This window comes from Pelodiscus sinensis, chromosome 7 (genome assembly GCF_049634645.1).
Source record: "Pelodiscus sinensis isolate JC-2024 chromosome 7, ASM4963464v1, whole genome shotgun sequence".
Lineage (NCBI taxonomy): Eukaryota > Metazoa > Chordata > Testudines > Trionychidae > Pelodiscus > Pelodiscus sinensis.
Window position 1 is genome coordinate 3,069,915 of NC_134717.1, and position 19,488 is coordinate 3,089,402.

The 19,488-nt window shown below is 41.5% G+C and overlaps 1 protein-coding gene across 1 annotated transcript in view; it reads right to left on the bottom strand.

The window, feature by feature from the left end:
- The window catches only part of XRCC5 (X-ray repair cross complementing 5), a 91,815-nt gene that overhangs the window by 64,913 nt on the left and 7,414 nt on the right, over nucleotides 1-19,488 (bottom strand). Inside the window, exons 4-9 of the mRNA XM_075933031.1 lie at nucleotides 17,114-17,162; nucleotides 13,704-13,826; nucleotides 9,949-10,134; nucleotides 6,887-7,001; nucleotides 4,286-4,424; nucleotides 1,661-1,773 (exon numbers count right to left, since the gene is read on the bottom strand). Of these exons, the coding sequence (XP_075789146.1) occupies nucleotides 1,661-1,773; nucleotides 4,286-4,424; nucleotides 6,887-7,001; nucleotides 9,949-10,134; nucleotides 13,704-13,826; nucleotides 17,114-17,162 (725 nt within the window). The remainder of the gene's footprint in view (nucleotides 1-1,660; nucleotides 1,774-4,285; nucleotides 4,425-6,886; nucleotides 7,002-9,948; nucleotides 10,135-13,703; nucleotides 13,827-17,113; nucleotides 17,163-19,488) is intronic.

The window sequence follows — 19,488 nt, forward strand, 5'->3', positions numbered from 1 at the left end:
CACTTAGGATTCCCACCCCCACCCCACCATGACTTCACCTGAATATGACTGAACCCCATGGGACTCTAGGAGGACGTGTAGATGCTCATAATCAATCTCAGGGATGTCCCGGAAAGGGAAAAGTTGCACCGGCTTAAAATGTCCTGCTCTTGTGAGTCTGCATATGTGTATATTCCACTTTTAGAAAGCGAGGCAGGTATCGCATTGTCCAGGCCTTCCCAAATGATTATATCCTGCTTTCCTAGCGGATTGATTTCTTTCTATCTACAACTCTGGCAAAGTGTTTGGTTGTTTTACTGAGATATGTCTCATCTTAAGCCTTGTAGGGCTCCCAGATGCCATGGTGATGAATGGCAAAATGAATGCTCCCTATAAAAAGAATTAGAATATATCCACAAACACTCTTTACTGTCTCTTCATAGGGTATGTTTCTACTTTAAAAAGATACATAACTGTCTTCCCACACTTATTGCTTGTGAGCCCTGACATTGTGAAATGATCCCTACATTCAATTATTGTTACTTTAATAAAAACAGAAGAAAACCACAGCTCATAAACTAAGCCTACGAGCTAAGTTTCCTCTAAGCTGTATGTCTGTGGAACTTCTCATTAAGCCACATGCAGGGACTCAAGGCTGCAGTGGTGAGACAAACCTCTCCCCAAACACTGAAGCTCCTGAGCCCAAGGGAGAAGGACCCCTCCCCACCAGCCCCAGCATGGAGCTGCTGTGGCTGGCAGAGAGGGACACCTCCCCACCAGCCCCAGTATGGAACTGCTGTACCCAGGGACTGAGGCAGCTCTGTGCTATGGCCAGAGGACCATGGGGCCCTGTGTGCTGCCTTCACCTTGCGGGCAAGAGTAGCACATGTGCCTGGAGCCTCATGCCCTCCTCCCTGGAGCCGGACCTGCTGGCTGACTCCGGAGCACAGTGCGGTACCCAATACAGGCCGGCACCAGGCAGCCTAACGTAGCACCACTGCCCAAAAGCTGCCCAGGTGAGTCTGAGCCCCAACAGCTTGCCCCACCCTGAATCCCCACAACACAGATCCACCTCCTGCACCCCAAACCTCCACATCACCTGCAAACCGGCGCACATAACAAAATTCATTCCACTCAGCGGTGGGAAAAATCAGAGGGAAGGCTGCCTACGAGCATTAGAATTATGACATTTAGATTCCAAGAGTTTTCAGATATCATTGAGCTTCTACTGGTAGTGCAGTGAAACGAACATACAAACTTGGACAAAGCCAGAGGATTTGGGGCAGAGAACGAACGAGATCTTTGGGAAGGAGGAATCCAATTCCTTGCCACTGGCAGAGGGAGGGGTAATTCTGGAGCTACTTCTTCATCCATAACGTCAGCTCCTGGGCTAAAACAGGGAACGCAAGACATCCCCCACCTCTATGTGAGAGCTTATGATTCATGAGCCAGAGGCCGCATCAATGAACCTCGCTCAAATGCCCTCTTTGTAGCTACCTACGTGCAGTCCAGCTCCAACGGACATGGCAAATCTGACGTATCCCTGTCCATGTAATAGCAATTGCCCACACAATGGGCACTTATTCACTGGAGCATAGAATAGCATCATTGTCCCTTGGGGACACTGACCTATATTCAACAGTTATCTAGTAACTGAGTGTGAAGAAGTTCAATACTTTACCTGAGATGCTCTGCTGAATCCCAACACAGAAAAACACTTTCCTTCGGTTTTGTATTTCATTTGCTCCTCATCCACTTTAGAAAAAGGAACTATATCGCTCCCATAGCGGAATCCTGCAGAACAAGAGATGAGCATCTGGTAAGCATAAGGGCCTACATTTCTTACATTGAAATTAGCACTCTGCATATTTTAACAATGCATGCACGCCTCACAGCGATCCCCCATACGATTAACTTTGTAATTTACATCAAATTACTTTCTCCTGTTAACAAAAAAAAAATCACAAACTCCATAGACACAATTTGCAAATCACAAAAAAACAGTAACAGTCCTTGCACATCATTTTACATAATGTACCTACCTTTGCAGACATCAGGAAAGAAAAAAAATTAACTGAACAGGCTTCCCAACACCTTATACAAAACAGTACTCAGTGAAAAGAGCATGAGCACTCTTTGTAAACATAGTAGCAAAAAAATAACACAAATCAGCAGGAGACTCAAAGAAAGGAGCCCACAAGAAATTCAGAAACCAAGCTGTCATAAACACAGATATTAAAGATCCACTGATGCCTCAGAGAAAAGCAAAAACCTTTCTGTACAGAGTCTATTTGATCCAGCATTTATTTCTGTGTTTTGCTTCCTTTGCTTATTATCACTAGGTATATTTGCATGAAATCAAGATCTTTGTTTCTTAGGAGTATCACCTGTTCTTGCTGTTTTTTCCTCCAACCTGAAGTTACAATACCACAATTAGTTTCTGTTTAGTTGATTATGCTGTCAGACACAGGATGATGTCTTTGAGTGGGGGATAAACACCAGAAGCAGCTGAACATCCCAAAATGAAAAAATTGTTTGCATGCCCACTTCTTTAGGAATTTGAAAAGAAAATTAAAAAGCAAAACGAAGCAAAACTCAGAAAACACGCGATATGTACCGAATAGTCTACAAACAGAATGTTCTTCAAACATTTCTATAAAGCATTAGCAGCTGTTTAACTGCAGTTGAAGGTCAGACCATTGGTCTCTCTGGTTTACTTTGATATTGGAATCAAAGGTAAACTGGAACTATTTACCACTTCTTTTCTTCAAAGAAAGTGTCTGATGGACATTCACAGATCAGGACTTCCACAGAGGGAGGTCAGGAAGGCTCAAATATTTCTAAAATGTTCTGACCCTGCCTGAGGAATAGGTTAACCAATTAAAGAGGGGTCAGGCAGAGAGGAGGGGAGAGCTGAGGAGAGGGAGGAATAAAATGTGACTGCATACCCACAAAAACTGACAGGGATTTGTCTATGCAGCAACTAGCACCCACAGCTGGCCAATGCCGGCCGCCTTGGGCTTACGGCTCTGTTTCACGGCTGTGTAAGCTTCCAGGCTCAAACTGGAACCCAAGTTCTGCAGAGTCCTAGAGTCCAGACTCCAGCCAAAGCCCAGAAGTCTACACCACAATGACACAGTCCTGCAAGCCCAAGCCTCCGGCACAGGCCAATTGCGAGTTCTTCTTGTGTAGACCTACCCAGGGAGACTGAGGAGAAGATACAGCACCTGAGACAATTTTTAACTCAAACTTTTAAAAATGAACTGCATTCCAATTTGACGATATTCATCTAAGAAACGGAATTCTTTGCAAAACACAAAATTAAATGCTGTGACCACTTGCCTGCTTTCTATTACCTTGGCTCCTGAAGCCTCTTTTTAGTCTAAATGGTAAAGCTAATTCTCAAATTTTTTTATGGTGAGACCCACATCTGTTTAACAGATTATCCCCTTACTCCCTCTCCCCCCCTTACTTTCAGTACCACAGAGACTATTGCTCCTTCCCTTCACAATTGTTTAATATCCTTGTAGCACATATTTTCCATGTAACCAACTGTTGTAACAGCAGAGAAGTATTTGACATATTTTTAGCTAGATTTTGATGCAATTTAACAGCTGGATACAAGACGAGTCAGCACCATCCACTTGCTCATCCAACATGGAGCACAAGTGCTCCACAGAGCATAGCTTGGGAACTGCTACAATGCCTTCTAGTTCCAACCTGGTATTATTATTGCGTTAGTTGCAGTCCTGTGAAATTCTTTTTATTTTTTTATAATTCGGAGGGGGAGGTTTCGTGTTGTATAGAGGGGATGTTGGGAGTTCTGGAGAGAGGGAGGGGGATTAGAGAGTGTGCCCAACTCTCACTCACTATGCAGTGGGGCCTCTGGTCCTGCAGGGCTGAGCCCAGCTCCATGCTCCGGGTGTTTGAACCTAGGAGATGAGGACGCAGCTCCGCACCAGTTTGGCCCGGCTGCTCCTCCGCCCAGCAGAGGGAGTGGCTCTGCGACCCAGTGTGCCAGCAGCCACAGCTGCTAGATAAGTATTTTGGGTTATTTCGTGTTATTTTAACCTTTGCAGAAAACATGCAGCTCTAACTACAGGGGGCAACGATATGGATTTTATGGACACAGAGGAGGACAAGAACCTTCCCCCAAGAGTTTACAGTGTAAGGCCACAATTAAACTTCTAAATCCATCGCCAGGCAGCTCAGCGTGGGATTTTCAAATATGTTTAGGTGACTCACAAGGACATATCCTAAAATTTAGGCCTAAATGCCTTTAGAGGGCACAGAGAATAATCCGTACCTTGAACAAGATCATCTTTCTGAACTTCTGTTTCATCATCGTCATTCAAGCAGTAAACCGTCTCTTTCTGCAGATCTTCTTTTTTTAAGGTCTGGGCATCCACAAGTGTCCACGACTTTTTCACTTTCTCTTCTGTGAGCTGTGTGTCAAAATTCAAAGAAAAGGAATATTCAAATCTCATTTGGAGCTGGGACATCACTATAACATGAGTATCAGTTCCTAAAATCATTTCCTTTGACCAAGCGCTGGGTCAGCTACCGATAAAGGTACTTTAAAAACAACATTTGCTGCTCTGACCATCACTAGTGCTCTGCTTATAGTGACGATTCTAATTTCAGATTAGACAAATGGTTCTCAAATCCCTCCAAACCTTGCTTGCCATACCTACTGAAAGTCTATGGGGGGTAGGGCTGTCTCCCACTCTGCTTCAGAATAGTGTCTAGCACAATACCATTATCAAATCATTATAACAATTAGTATTATAATAAATGAAGAGACGCCAGAAACTAGCAAGTGATTAGAGTCTTACCCAAGCCTAATAAATTCACCTTCTAAACATCTGACATACTACTAAATTAGAATTGTTCTCCTTGAAACAGAATACTGGTCAGAATCCAACTTTTAAGTTGAGACGATGCATCAATTCAACTCTATTTCACCAAAAATCACCTTACTTAACTTTTGTGAGTAAGAGCCACTTCATCAGATGAGTTGGGAGTAGAAATAACAGAATCCAAGATATATTTAACAGCACTTCTAAGTACTACTTTTTCTGTTTTATATCTTGGATTCTGCTATTTCCACTCCAACACATCTGATGAAGTGGGTTTTACCCACAAAAATCTCATGATCTTAAATATTTTTGTTAGTCTCTAAGGTGCCACAGGATAACTTGTTTTTAAAGTTACAAACCAACACGGCTACCCCTCTAAGACTAATTTTAAAATGTTTGTCCTCTTCTTGCTGTGTGAAAGACTCTAGCACACAACAGGGCAAGCTGACTGAACAGTGAAAATAATTATATGTAAGAGCATATCCAACTGAACAAAGTGAACACTGAAAAAAGGGAAAATATTTTCACTGACTTTTCTAAGTTGTTATAATCTTACAAGTGACTTATGTAGCCTACAGGAGTAACCTGCTTGGTTGCCTGAAGATATATTTTCTAACAGATTTCTTATTTCTTTATTAATTTGATTATATGTTTATTATAATAGGTTACAACAGGTTTATATTAAAATAGTTTGGCTGTCACACAACGGACTTTTATGCCACGTCCTGTACGTTGAGCTAAGTCTGTGCTAGTATATCTGTGTCCAGGACCTTTCATTCAGACAATAGAGTTGGGTTACAATATCTGGGATCTTTCACCTAGTTAGCAAAGTCAGCATGCATATAATTTGGGACCTTTCACCTAGTTAGTTAGTGATAAGATAAGGCAATCTTCAATGGCATAAGGGCTTCCTAGTATATTCTCAAACTATACAGCACAACTTGAAAAAACCCAAAATAACCAGTTAAGAACTGACCAAAATAACCAGGCTGGAGAAATAACACTTGTGATAACTAACCATAAAAGGGACTATGACAACAAACTGACATATATAATAAGTTGAGATTAATGATATACCGCCCTATTAGTAAGGTGAGGAAATACAAATGAGGGAAGAGGGAAACATCCCCTTCTGAATATGCATCAAACATAACAGCATGCTGACATCCCAGCCAAAGGGCGGTAGGAGGAGGAGATGTTGTCCTTGGGAGGTGCCAGAATGCTAGACGCTGGTGAGGATGGGGAGGGTGATGGTGATTAGGAAGATGACGGCTAGCACTGCAGGTTGTTCTAGAAGGAATGGTGCACATACATGGAAGTGCAGACGTACATCCCCTATCTATCTTACTAAGTTGCAGTGTTTGTGACTGTCCTAAATGTATTCATCAACTATATTTGTAAATATACAAGGGTTTCTATAGTGTGAGTGTTGCAACTGTGCACACTGGGATTCCCAACTATACAGTAATTTACATATTGGGCCAGATCCTTGGACAAGAACCTGTCACAAAATAATAACTGGAAATGTGTAAGTAATCTATATAATTAATACAAAACCTAAATATCAGGCAACATTTGTAACAAAAGTAAAACATTTATACCCCCAAGTGTGATTTCAAGTTGAAGGTATCCTTCTTTCTGTTCCTAAAAAATAGTATAATTTTCTCTGATAAATAAGGGAATTATTAAGCCTCATTCATTTCTGGGCATTTCAGGGGGATCCAGTTGGAAAGCACCAGGTAAATGCAGCACCTAAAATCAGTTTGTAAATGTTATACAATCAAATGTCACATTGCAGATAGGAATTATTTTCTCTTTCTGAATGTTGTTAACTTTAATACTTTAAACATCTATGTCCAATATAGCAAAGTTACAGTTCCTGTGAGAATCAAAACTTTAGATTTACTGACTTTTGCACATGTAAAATCTCACCATAATTTTTTTTTCATTTAGCTTTATGAGTTTAATTTTCTTGCTTTTAAGGAAAAAATGAAGGTGCAGCTAACGGTGCTCCTGCCAACATACACATAAAAATGTTAGTAACTTACTGATTTGTATGCCACGATCCTTATAGACAGATTAGAACCTATAGTTAGCTGGCAGGGCCATGCCATAGGTCTTCTTTCGATTTTTTTAAACATTGAAAGACGCTCCAGGCTCTCTCTAAATTAAAGAATCAAGAAAACAGAGATGACCTCTTTGATAAGCTGCAATAAAACAATCCAGAAAATATTGTACAAGGGAAAGGTGGAAGTCCAACTGGCTTGGCTTAAATTGTACAAAGCACTAGAAAATAAACCAGAGATGGGAAATAATTTCCGGCGCGGGGCCACTCCAAGACTATGATAAGTGGTCAAGGGCTGCACTCTTCCATGATATTAATAAAGGAGGTGTCGGTTCTGGAACAGAAGTTGGGTGAGGAAGGGAGCTTGGGGTAAGGGACAGGGGTGCAGAAGTTTGAGTGAAGGTGGGGGTTGTGACCTGGGATAGGGGATTGGAGTGTGGGAGGAGGTATGGGTGCAGGAAGTGGGGGCAGAGGGTTTGAGTTATGTGGGGTAGGGAGGCAGTAGGGGGCAGAGTGTTGGGGTGAGGCTGGGGTACCAGAGGCAGGCTCTGGTTGAGAGACGCTTACCTGGGCAACTCCCAACCAGCAACCCCACAAGTTTCCTGCCTTCCATGCCCCAACAGGCCGCTCAGAGCAGCTGGCTGTGGAGTCATGTATGTCTGTGAATAGCAACGAGCCTGAGAGGAGGGTGGAAGGGGTACTTTGCACGCTGCTTATTCTTCAAACAGGTAACTCCCATTGGCAGCAAACCAGCAAATGGGAGCTGCAAGATTATGCTGGGGGAGGAGACAGTGAACAAATCCTCTATCTCCCTTTCCCTCAGGCTCACAGCTATTCACAGACAAACAAGGCCACGCAGTCATCTTATCTGAGCTGTGTGTGAGGGTGGGACAGGCAGGGAGCCTGACTGAGGCTCCCACTGCGCCTGTGGGCTATATTTTGCCCGAACAGCCCTGAAAAACTATACAGAACATTTCAGTTACTGATCATGTTAAGAATGGAGGGGGGGGAGGCCAGAGAATGGATTAGATGTGACCCAATAGGTATTCTCCACCTAAAATTTCTATGAAATTAGGATTAAAGATAGTATGTTAGGGAAGAAGAGATTACACAGTTGCTTATGAAACATTTTGCAGTTAGTTAACATTAACCCAAATAAGTCATTTAGCTAGCTGAACAGTCCAAATTATAAAAGACACCTCTCACTGGTGAGACATTTCTTCGGCTGGAGATGGAAAAATAAAGAATCCTGTTTCAATTACCATTTTTGTTTGTTTTGTAATTAACACTGTAAACTTTTAAAATAAGTTGTTAATGAACACACATTCTTTTCGCAACTCAGGATAAAACTAGCTACTTTGAATATCTCTAAGTAAAATACAGATAAAAAACCTTAAAAGGCAAAAAAAGGTTCCTTTAAATGACTGTACATTAAAATCACAAAATTGTTAACATAACATTGCATAAAGTTGCACAGCTCAGAGTCAGAAAATATGAAAACTAAGATTGAAAACACAATTTTAACTGAGGGAATATTTATTACATTACATCCTTTGTGTGATCATACAAAGACATGTCTTCAGGACAAAAAACGTGTGTTTTTACAGCGAGCTAGTAGTTATGTTGATGTAAAATCTTAGTGGAGATTACTGTTCTTATTACTTTGTCTCTATTAGGAATTTACTACTTAAGGGTACATCTAGACTACGTTCTTCTTCCAAAAGGAGATATGCAAATTCGGCACTAATTTGCATAACTTCTTCCAATAGCTTTTTTGAAAGCGTTTTTTTCCTAAACAGAAAGCAGCTTAGATGCAGTTCTTTTGAAAAAAATCCCTTTTTCGAAAGAACCCTTCTTCCTCAAAAAATGAGGTGTGCAGGGTTCTTTCGAAAAAGGGGTTATTTTTTCAAAAGAACTGCATCTAAACTGCTTTATTTAAAAAAACACTTTCAAAAAAGCGATTGGAAGAAGATATGCAAATTAGCGCCAAATTTGCATATCTCCTTTCAAAAGAAGAATGTAGTCTAGATGTACCCTAAAATGTTAATTATCTCACTGTAAAAATAAATCCTTTTGGAAATACACATAGCTACAGCCACATCAAATAATGCATGATAATTTAATAGCAGTTGGCACAACCGAAGTTGTATGTATATTTAAAAACCTGTGTCCACATAATTAAAACTGTTATAATTCTTACACTCAAGAGGCAAAGTTAAGTAAAACATTCAACTTTAACATTTCTTGATTGCTGAATGCTTAATTGTGCTACCTTAATTCTGTATTAACAAAGTTCTTTAGAAACAGACAGCGCCTGTCCCCAAAGATCTTACAATCTATGTGTAAGAAACAACAAAACAGACAGCTATAGATGAAATGGAGATGAACAGGGCAAGACTGCATTGTCAAAGCCAGAAAAAAGGATGATGCAGCATTCAGGAACCAAGATGACAAGAGATGGCATCAAAGTTTTCACTGTGTGGATTACCAGGAAAGGTGACATCCCAAGAGGTGTTACCCACAAAGAATCTCCAAGATTTTGAAACAGCCTGAATGCGAGGACCTACAGAGAGGTTCAAGTCAAAGATGATGCCTAAGCTATAAGTCTGAGTAACAGGCAGAATGGTGGTATTGTTCACAACCACTGAGAAAAAAGACAGGTGGGGGAGACTTAAATCTGTTATAGTCTTATGCATGTAGATTATCCTAAAGGACAATCACAATAAAAAATATATTATTCTGTTTGGCCTTAGGGTGCAAAACAAAGCCTGTTTTTTACTGACAGGGGAAAGCCTTAGGCTGCTTTGAAGGGTACTTTCAACAAAGACAGAAACATACAAAGGAAAATTCACTTTCCATTGTATCTAATAATTCTCTTGGCTGTTCTTTAAATCAAAGCCACTGAAGTGATGAAGATGATGATTTAAAGGACCAAAATGAGGGATAATTTACACAACTTCAAAATGCCACTTCATTCATTAAAAATTTTGGGGGATTAAATTAGAAACTAAACTACTAGTATCTAAAAGGAGTATTCAAGTTTACCTGAAAGTGTAAATTTCATCCAGGCCTCCTTCCTCTAAAGCAAACATCAATTTTCTCACCATACAGATGCCTTCTTTCTGCTGCTCAGTTAAGCCCTTCCTTGGAAAAGAGTTTCTATACATTTCAGAATGTCGACCATCACCTAAATCCCCACTTCCATCTTCATCATCCACTGGAAATGGCAAGCTAAGGGTACAATTGAAAACAGTTAATTTATTTTACTCCTTAACTGAAACAACTAAAGCATTTTGGATTATTAAAAAAAAAAGACAAAAGTTATATCTGGACTGACACTTTCTTCAGCCTGATACCCTTTCAAAAGTCAGTTCTAAACCCCAGCAAAAAGTACTTTCCCAGTCTCTTAATTAAAGCTGTGCTATTTGTCATTCCTACAATAACTGTTATTCTGAATGAGGTTTTAATAGACTGAAATGGCTGTTGAATTAATGAATAAAACTGACATTTACGTGTATGTTACAAGTCTGGGTTACAGTTTAACTAGAGTCTCTAAGTTAAATGATATTTTGTTGTACACCAAACAGTGTCATTAAGGCCAGATCTATACTAGACCTGGAAAGTCGGCTTAAGGTATGCAACTCCAGCTCTGTAGAATACATAGCTGGAGTTGGCTTATTTTAAGCAGACCTTGGCAGCGTCCCCACAGCGGGAGGCCAACGAGAGCAAACACTCCAACTGGCTTCCCTTACTCCTCGCAACTGCGAGTAGAGGTACCTGCCGGAGCTGACCTAAGTTTTCAATTTATTGGTCTATACTAGACTCACTAAATAGAATGCCACAACATCGATCTTCAGCGCAGCGAGTGAAGAAGTGCCCTAAGTTACCTAAGAATGACAGAAGCCAGACTAAAAAAGACCTGTGAGGTGATCTATTCCACCTCCCTGACAATACATGAACATAAGAACGGCCGTACTGGGTCAGACCAAAGGTCCATCTAGCCCAGTATCCTGTCTAACGACAGTGGCCAGCACCAGGTGCCCCAGAGAGAGTGGACCAAAGACAATGATCAAGCGATTTGTCTCCTGCCATCCCTCTCCAGCCTCTGACAAACAGAGGTCAAGGACACCATTTTATCCCCTGGCTAATAGCCTTTTATGGACCTAACCTCCATGAATTTATCCAGCTTCTCTTTAAACTCTATTATAGTCCTAGCCTTCACAGCCTCCTCTGGCAAGGAGTTCCACAGGTTGACTACACGCTGTGTGAAGAACTTTCTTTTATTAGTTTTAAACCTGCTACCCATTAATTTCATTTGGTGTCCTCTAGTTCTTCTATTATGGGAACTAATAAATAACTTTTCTTTATCAGCCCTCTCCACACAACTCATGATTTTATAGACCTCTATCATATCCCCCCTCAGTCTCCTCTTTTCTAAACTGAAAAGTCCCAGTCGCTTTAACCTCTCCTCATATGGGACCCGTTCCAAACCCCTAATCATTTTAGTTGCCCTTTTCTGAACCCTTTCCCAGGCCAAAATAACTTTTTTGAGGTGAGGAGACCATATCTGTACACAGTATTCAAGATGTGGGCGTACCTGTAGCCAGACACAAACCCCATCTTGTTTTTCCACAAACCCCATCTTGTTCCCCCCCCCCCAGAGAGCAAGAGAAAGGCAGTCAGCCTTTGATGCCCTGGGAACACAGGTGTGCTGCCTGTCCCTGACTCTACCATAAACAGAAACCAGACAGTAAATGGGCTAGCTGATGACCCGGGGCCTCCCGTCGCCCTGATGGCTAGTACCAGTAATTGACACGCCTGCCCTGTCCCAGGAGAGGAATCTTCGCCCATCACATACCAGAGGTGCCCATTGTCTGCATTTTTCCCAGGTGTAAATTATGCTTTGCACCCTTCGTGGGAAACTTGGTGTTCAAAGCCATTTTTCCTAATTGGCCACTTAAGACCAGGAAGAAGCCTACATGACCCAAAGGGTATAAAAGAGGTTCAGCAGCCCACCCCATTTGAGCTCCAATCATCTATACCTGCTGGCAGGTATTGATTGTCTCCTGAGGTCTGTGGGACGCCCAACCTCGCCCTACTTCTTCCCGAGGGATTGAGAGAAAGACGCTGGCCACGCCAAGTCTGGAACGCAGGGGTGAGAATATATACCTGCTATGTGTCTATTTTGCATGCATTTAATAAGAGCTCAGAGAACCAAAAAGGTTTCATGGTACCTGTAAGTGACTTATTAGTGTAATTTCTGTCCTGTAGTGTCTGTGTTATCTGTAACACAGTAGTAGCATTTAACAACTAAGTTTACCCTGTAACAATAAAATAGTAACTGTTTAAGCTTTAACCTGACTCCTTCAGTTGCTGTAACAGAACCAAGCACAATTTAAAAGAACTTCAGCCGGTCATAAGGGACTTACTGCCCTGACCGTCGGCTGACAGAACCATAGTTTTATACAGGGGCAGTAAGATATTCTGGGTCTTATTTTCTATCCCTTTCCTAATAATTCCTAGCATCCTATTTGCCTTTTTGACCGCCGCTGCACTCTGTGTGGAAGTTTTCAGAGAACTGTCCACGATAACTCCAAGATCTCTTTCCTGATTTGTCGTAGCCAAATTAGCCCCCATCATACTGTACGTATAGTTGGGGTTATTTTTCCCGATGTGCATTACTTTACACTTATCCACATTAAATTTCATTTGCAATTTTGTTGCCCAATCACTCAGTTTGGTGAGATCTTCTTGGAGTCCCTCACAGTCTGCTTCTGTCTTGACTATCCTAAACAGTTTGGTATCATCTGCAAACTTTACTACCTCACTGCTTACCCCCTTTCTCCAGATCATTTATGAATAAGTTGAATAGGATTGGTCCCAGGACTGACCCTTGGGGTACACCACTAGTTACCCCTCTCCAATCTGAAAATTTACCATTTATTCCTGCCCTTCGTTTCCTGTCTTTTAACCAGTTCTCAATCCAAGAAAGGACCTTCCCTCTTATCCCATGGCCATGTAATTTACACTAGAGCCTTTGGTGAGGGACCTTGTCAAAGGCTTTCTGAAAATCCAAGTATACTATATCTACTGGATCCCCCTTGTCCGCATGTTTGTTAACCTCTTCAAAGAACTCTAACAGATTAGTAAGACAGGATTTCCCTTTACAGAAACCATGTTGACTTTTGTCCAACAAATTATGTTTTTCTACATGCTTCACAATTTTATTCTTTACTATTGTTTCGACTAATTTGCCCGGTACTGAAGTTAGACTTACCGGTCTGTAATTGCCAGGATCGCCTCTAGAGCCCTTTTTAAATATTGGTGTCTACAATATTTTCCACTATTCAATTGCCTACTTGTTATTTTTTTTAAAAGCCCTTTCATGTGTTCTTCCATGCTGCCCTGCGGGCTGGGGAGTAAGTTACCTCATTATCCTCCTTCCTTAGACAAACAGGCAGCTGGCTTCCTGAGACCACCGTCTTATTGTTTCCGAGTATTCCCTTCTGTCTCTTTCACTCTCTACTTTCTCGTGTTTTATACTGAGCTTGTCAGGCCCTTGTGAAAGGGCCATCTTTCTATTTCCGAGTTTGTGCATTGCAGTGCATAGCGAGGCCCTGTTCCCTGACCAAGATCTGTAGGCACTCCGGGAAATCAAATAATAATACTATTACACTTAGTGGCACCTTTACACCAAACATAGCACTTACCACAACAGCAGATCATTTAAGATAGCTGTAATTATGTGATGAAAATGGCACACGGCTGTGAAGACACTTTAGAGCTACAGCCACACTTACAAAAATTGCAGTGAGATTCCCGTTTTTTTCAAGTTAGCGATGATAATTTCCAGCTGATCCTCACTGAAGGGACTGCTTAAGTCTGTAAACACCTCAATGTGTCGCTTCTCATATTTCTTTCCTCTTAAACAATAAAAACAAAGATTTGTAGCAATTAAAAAAAATGTGGTTGCCTCATTTTCTGAACACTTGTTTTTAAGAATGTAAAACTGTATCTCTAATAAAGTTTAGAATTTCTTGTAATGGAAGTCTGAAAACATCAAGATATGCTGAATCCAATCAGCATAGGTGTTTCCTTATTATTATTCAAGGGAACTCTGTGTCCTTTTTCTTTTTTTTTCCCCACCAAGTGAATAGAAAACCTGGCTCTCAGCTGATATACATTAGTTTAACTACACTGATGTTAATGGTACACTTTATACCAAAGAGAATCTGGTCTTTGGTGATTACATGGATGTTAAGTTTCAGAGAGATAGCTGTGTTAGTATGTTTCAACAAAAACAAGGAGTCTGGTAGCACTTTAAAGACTAACAAAATTATTAGCATATAAGAGCATAAGCTTTCATGAGCTACAACTCACTTTCTCAGAGGCTGAAGAGAAAAAGAAAAAAAGGCAGGGATAGAGATGGGAGTGTGACATCAGCACTAATTAAATCAGAGTGGATGTGGCTCATCTCCAACAATGATGAAAAAATGTGAGTACCTGACTGGGGAATTATCTATTGTAACATGAGAACCATGCAATCTGTCCATTTAAACCTTGGTTTAGTGTCAAATTTGCATATGAATTCCAGCTCAGCAGTTTCTCATTGTAGTCTGTTTTTGAAGATATTTGCCTAAGAATAGCAACTTGCAAGTCCAAAACTGTGTGTCCAGGAAGGTTAAAAGCGCTTCCTCACAGGTATTTTGCATGTTGCCATTCTTAATGTGTGATTTGCGTCTATTTATTCTGTTGCGTACAGACAGTCCAGTTTGTCCAAAGTACATGGCAAGAGTGCGTTGCTGGCACATGATGGCCTATATCACATTAGTACATGCGCATGTGAATGAGCCTTGGATGTTATGGATGATGTGGTTAGGTCCTGTAATGGTGTCACTAGGGTAGGTGTGTGGACAGAGCTGGCAACAGGATTTGTTGCAGGGATAGATTCCTAAATTAGTGTTTCTGTTGTGGGGTGTAAAGTTGGTAGTATAAGTCTGGGGAGGGAGGCTATCTGTAAATGAGGATTGTCCTGCCTCCCAAAGTATGTGAGAGGGAGGGATAGTCATCTAGGATAGGTTGTAGATCTCTAATGATCTGTGGAAGAGGTTTTAGCTGGGGCAGCAGGTAATGGTGTTTTGTTGCTTTCTTTGTTGGGTATGTCTTGTAGTAGGTGACTTCTGGGTATCCACCTGACTTTATCAATCTAGTTCTTCATTTCTCCAGGTGGGTACTGTAGTTTTAAGAATGCTTACTAGACACCCTGTAGGTGTTTATCTCTGTCTTAGGGATTGGAGCAAATGCAGCTGGATCTTAGGGCTTGCCTGGACAATGGATTGTGTGATGAGGTTTGGATGAAGCTGGAAGTGTGTAAGTAAGTATAGCATTCAGTAGGTTTCCAGTATAGAGTGGTATGCGTGTGACCATCAGTTATTTGTACTATAGTGTCCAGGAAGAGGATCTCCTGTGTGAACTGGTCCAGGCTGAGATTGATGGTGGGGTGGAAATTGTTGAAATCCCAGTGGAATTCTTCAAAGGCCTCCTTCCTGTGGATCCACATGATGATGATGTCATCAATGTAGTGCAAATAGGAGAAGGGGCACTTGGGAACAGCAGCTGAGCCCCACAGTATGGCAATATCTTTATGGCTGACTTAGAACTCTTCCTGAGCGCCTGTTCCCAAGTATCACTCCTCTATTTGTGCTACACTGCCATCTCTGTATCACTTCTTTTTCTCTTCAGCATCTGAGGAAGTGAGTTGCAGCTCACGAAAGCTGATGTCCTTATACTCTAATAAATGTATTAATATTTGCAGTGCCACCAGACCCCTTGTTATGGATGTTAAAGGTTTATTTCCAATCCTGTTAAGCTAATTGCTGCAAAAAGCACCTTTTTTCTTTATCAAGGCAGGATTCTAGATAGAGATGGGAAAAGTCTAACCCGTTACCTGGTAAACATTAGCCTTACTGGCATGCTTACCCAATAACCAATTAACTGGCCACCTGGCCCAACTGGAACATCCCCCACCCCCAGTGTGGGAGGCCCAGCCGGAACAACCTCCCATGTGCAGTATGGCCCAGTAGGCCCAGCACAGCCGGAGCAGCCCTGCCCATAAAAGGCCAGGCTGGAGGAGCCACCTGCCCGCGGTGGGTTGGCTGACAGGACCCCAGCCACAGAGGCCCCTGTCAAGAGAAGCCCCTGCCATGGGATCCCTACCTTTCATGGTGTTTTTAAAGTTACAGACTAACACAGCTACCCCTCTGAGACAGTTACAAATACTGTTTAACTGGTTCATTTCTTAAACGGATAGTTACATCCCTCATTCTAGGGTAAGTCTACACTGTAGCTGGGAGGTGTAATTTCCAGCATGGACAGATATACATGCACTAGTTCACCTCCAGCTAGTACATTCAAAATAGTACTAGGGCCCTGGTGGCAAGAGAAGTGGCACAGGCTAGCCACCCTAGTGCATCCCACCCAATGTCGTGGGTTCAAACTGGCTTACCATGACATCCCATCCTGTTTTTAGCATACTAGCTCGATCAGAAATAGAGCTAGAGGTTATTTCCATATAATTTAGCTCCTTCCTGAAAGTAGAAGAAAAACTAAGATATCCCAATTAGGTATATGGAGATTTCATCCCAGAGCAGCTGGATACAAGATATTCTCAAGAATTTATTTCCCCTCATTAGTCCAAACAAATCCAAAATTTACTGACTAGAAAAGCACACTGTAAAATCTATTTAGGGCTTATCTACAAAGAAAAGCTCTTCCAGTTATACTGGAATAGTTAAACCAGCATAGTAATTCCTATGTCCACTTCCATGTAGTTGCTCTTGTTCCAGAATAAGAGTGGCTTTCTTCAGTTATCTTAAACCCCTCCAAAGCAACAAAAGGCTTCATTATACCAGACTGCAAGTGCCCATTCAAAGAGTTAGACTGGTAACATTATATTAGTTTAGATTCGCACCTTAGTTTAAAGCAGTACAACTTCCCTAGGTAGGCAGGCTCTTATTCAAGTGACTTAAATTGCTTGGGGGAAGTTGGGTCTCTCTAGTGATCTTTTTAGGAACAGCTTTTCACTGAGGTAATTTTTTTAAAACAACATCTTCCCTAGTCACACAACCCTGCAGCATTAGAACGGAGTCAGCACAGTTCCCAACCCTCCATTTCAGAATTCTTGTGTGAGTCCTTTGGCGGCAGTACTTACACGGTTTCCTTTTGAAGCAGGTCCATGCACACTACAAGTGCATCCAGGACTAAACGAGTTAAAGACATTTAGAAAAAAAAGATTGTGCCACAAACATACATGTTTTCTCTTTAATTCTGTGTTTCTTCAAAGACAGTTAAAGCCTTTTAGGGTAGGACAACCAAACTAGCAGCTGTTAAAACTAGCTTTTGCCTTTCCCATAACCCTATCTTTTCCTACACTTTAAAGGAAAGATTATCAAGAACCAAGCTTGCTATTGAAGTCAAGAGCAAAGCTACGATAAGAGCAAGATTGAGTCCAATGAAAACATGGATCACCTAGACTTTTGTATTATTATCGTCTCTTTATTTGAAATCCATGAACAAAAGCTACAGGTAGTTCTAAAACATGATGTCATTTTTCACAGTAATTCCCCTTTTCTTAATAAACTTTTGTTTCTGATATTCTCTGGATACATTTCTTTTCTAAAATAATTTCACTGAAGATATACACTTATTTCTGTGCGTAGGGATCTGTGGCCCAGACCCACAAGGGGACTTAGGCTCCGCATCACTGAGCATCACAGCACCCAACTTTCAAGGGGCCTAGCAAATCCACAGGAACAACACTGCCATCCACAAAGCCTGAGTTAGGCACCTCGGCTGCCCATAGGGAGAGATAGGCACCTTAAACTGAAAGCAAAGCCAGCATGCTAGGCAGGAAGACATCTGAGCTAGCCAGTGAGAGAAGCCAACCAGAGGAGGGTATTAAGCCTCACCCCTCTCTCAGAAATAGGTACCTAAGTCCAGGCTGCTAGCAATCCCCACAAACCAGTGGAAGACAAGCTTTAGGTCACCTAAGTTTGTATGAGGCCTGAAACAAAGCAGTTTGGTGGGTTGGGATAGCAGGGAAGGGCCTCCTTTATAACTTTCAGCCTAATACCCAGGGGAATCATTCAGGATGTGGGAGATGCCCTGGCTCAAGTCCCAGCTCCTCCTAAGGGATCAGCCATTGCTCAGGTGAGTGCCCTAATCATGAGGCTATAGAATTACTCTACTTTTTATACTGGTCCAGTTAATATTTCAATATTCAAGTGCTTAATAAAAGTGAAAGAACTTCAACTGGGTAAACTGAAGGAGATCCCTACAGGAAGATTCAATGGTCTAGCGGTCAACCTGACAGGTGGCAGTTCCTTGTTCAAATGCCTTCTCTCTCTCAGGAGGAGGGAACTTAAACAGGGGTCTCTCACATTCTGGGTGAGTACCTTATATGCCGGGCTAAGGGTTGTAAGAGGTCCTTCACCTTTTATCCCTAGCTGTCGTTGTGTGAACTCACCGGGGAAACCTAGATCAAGCAGCCATGCTCAGAAGCCACCTACTGGATCAGACTCCCACATACAACTTTGGCAGCTAGGGATTTATCTTTCTCAGTCTATGAATTGCTCTGGGGCTTACTTGGGAGACAGGTGTCTAGATACCAATTGCAAGCCAGTAGTGTGTATTATTCAGGCAGAAGATGGGTGACCAGATATCTAAAAGTGAGGGGGCAGCATGCAGACCCAGAGGAAAAATATTAGATAAGTGAATGTAGGCACCTATAGGTTAGGTGGCATATAAACTGAAATTCTGTGAATTTCAACGATGCCTAAAACCAGGACTTATGCAACGATGCCCCTTACCCAAGTACATGCCTCCTTACTCATCAAACTGAGAACGATTCAATTTGTGGCAACATACAGCTGACTGGCTGCAGGCTTTTCTGACATGGTTCTGCCCACTAGATTACAGCTTGAAACCATGATTTTTAAGAACAGGAGAAATAAGAAGAGCTTTCAAATGAAATGTTCAGGGGAATGCTTTCCAAAACTCTCCCTTATGTCACTAACAGAAGTGACTTTTCATAATATATGCATTTCACAGTGAAATGAGAACTGATCAATCTGATATGCCTAAGCACATGCAGCTGTGTTGGGCTTCCCTTTCAGTGGGAGGCTTTTTAAAAAAAGTTTTAATTGGTTTAATTTGACAAAAACCTACTTTGCATTAGGCTTTATAAATCCCTTAAAAAAACTTATTGGGAGTCTAATCTGATATTATCTCTTTGCTATATTTTTTCCTCTCTCGGTCTCACAGAGAAGAAGATACCAGAAGTGCTCAAAGCTTAATTAACTCAGGACTCTATATTAGAAATAACAAATTGGGGCCAAGACTCCACCTAACATCTTATAAACAACTCTGAAAATTGGTTAATCTGAGAATCTGGCCCTTGGACAAACGGTCAACTCCCAACTCAAAAGAACTATACATGTTTAACAGTAGTTATGACTTCAACAACATTTCTGGGCCAGTTTCACAAAATGGGCTCCCAGTTCCCTATGCAACATTATCTAGTTCAGA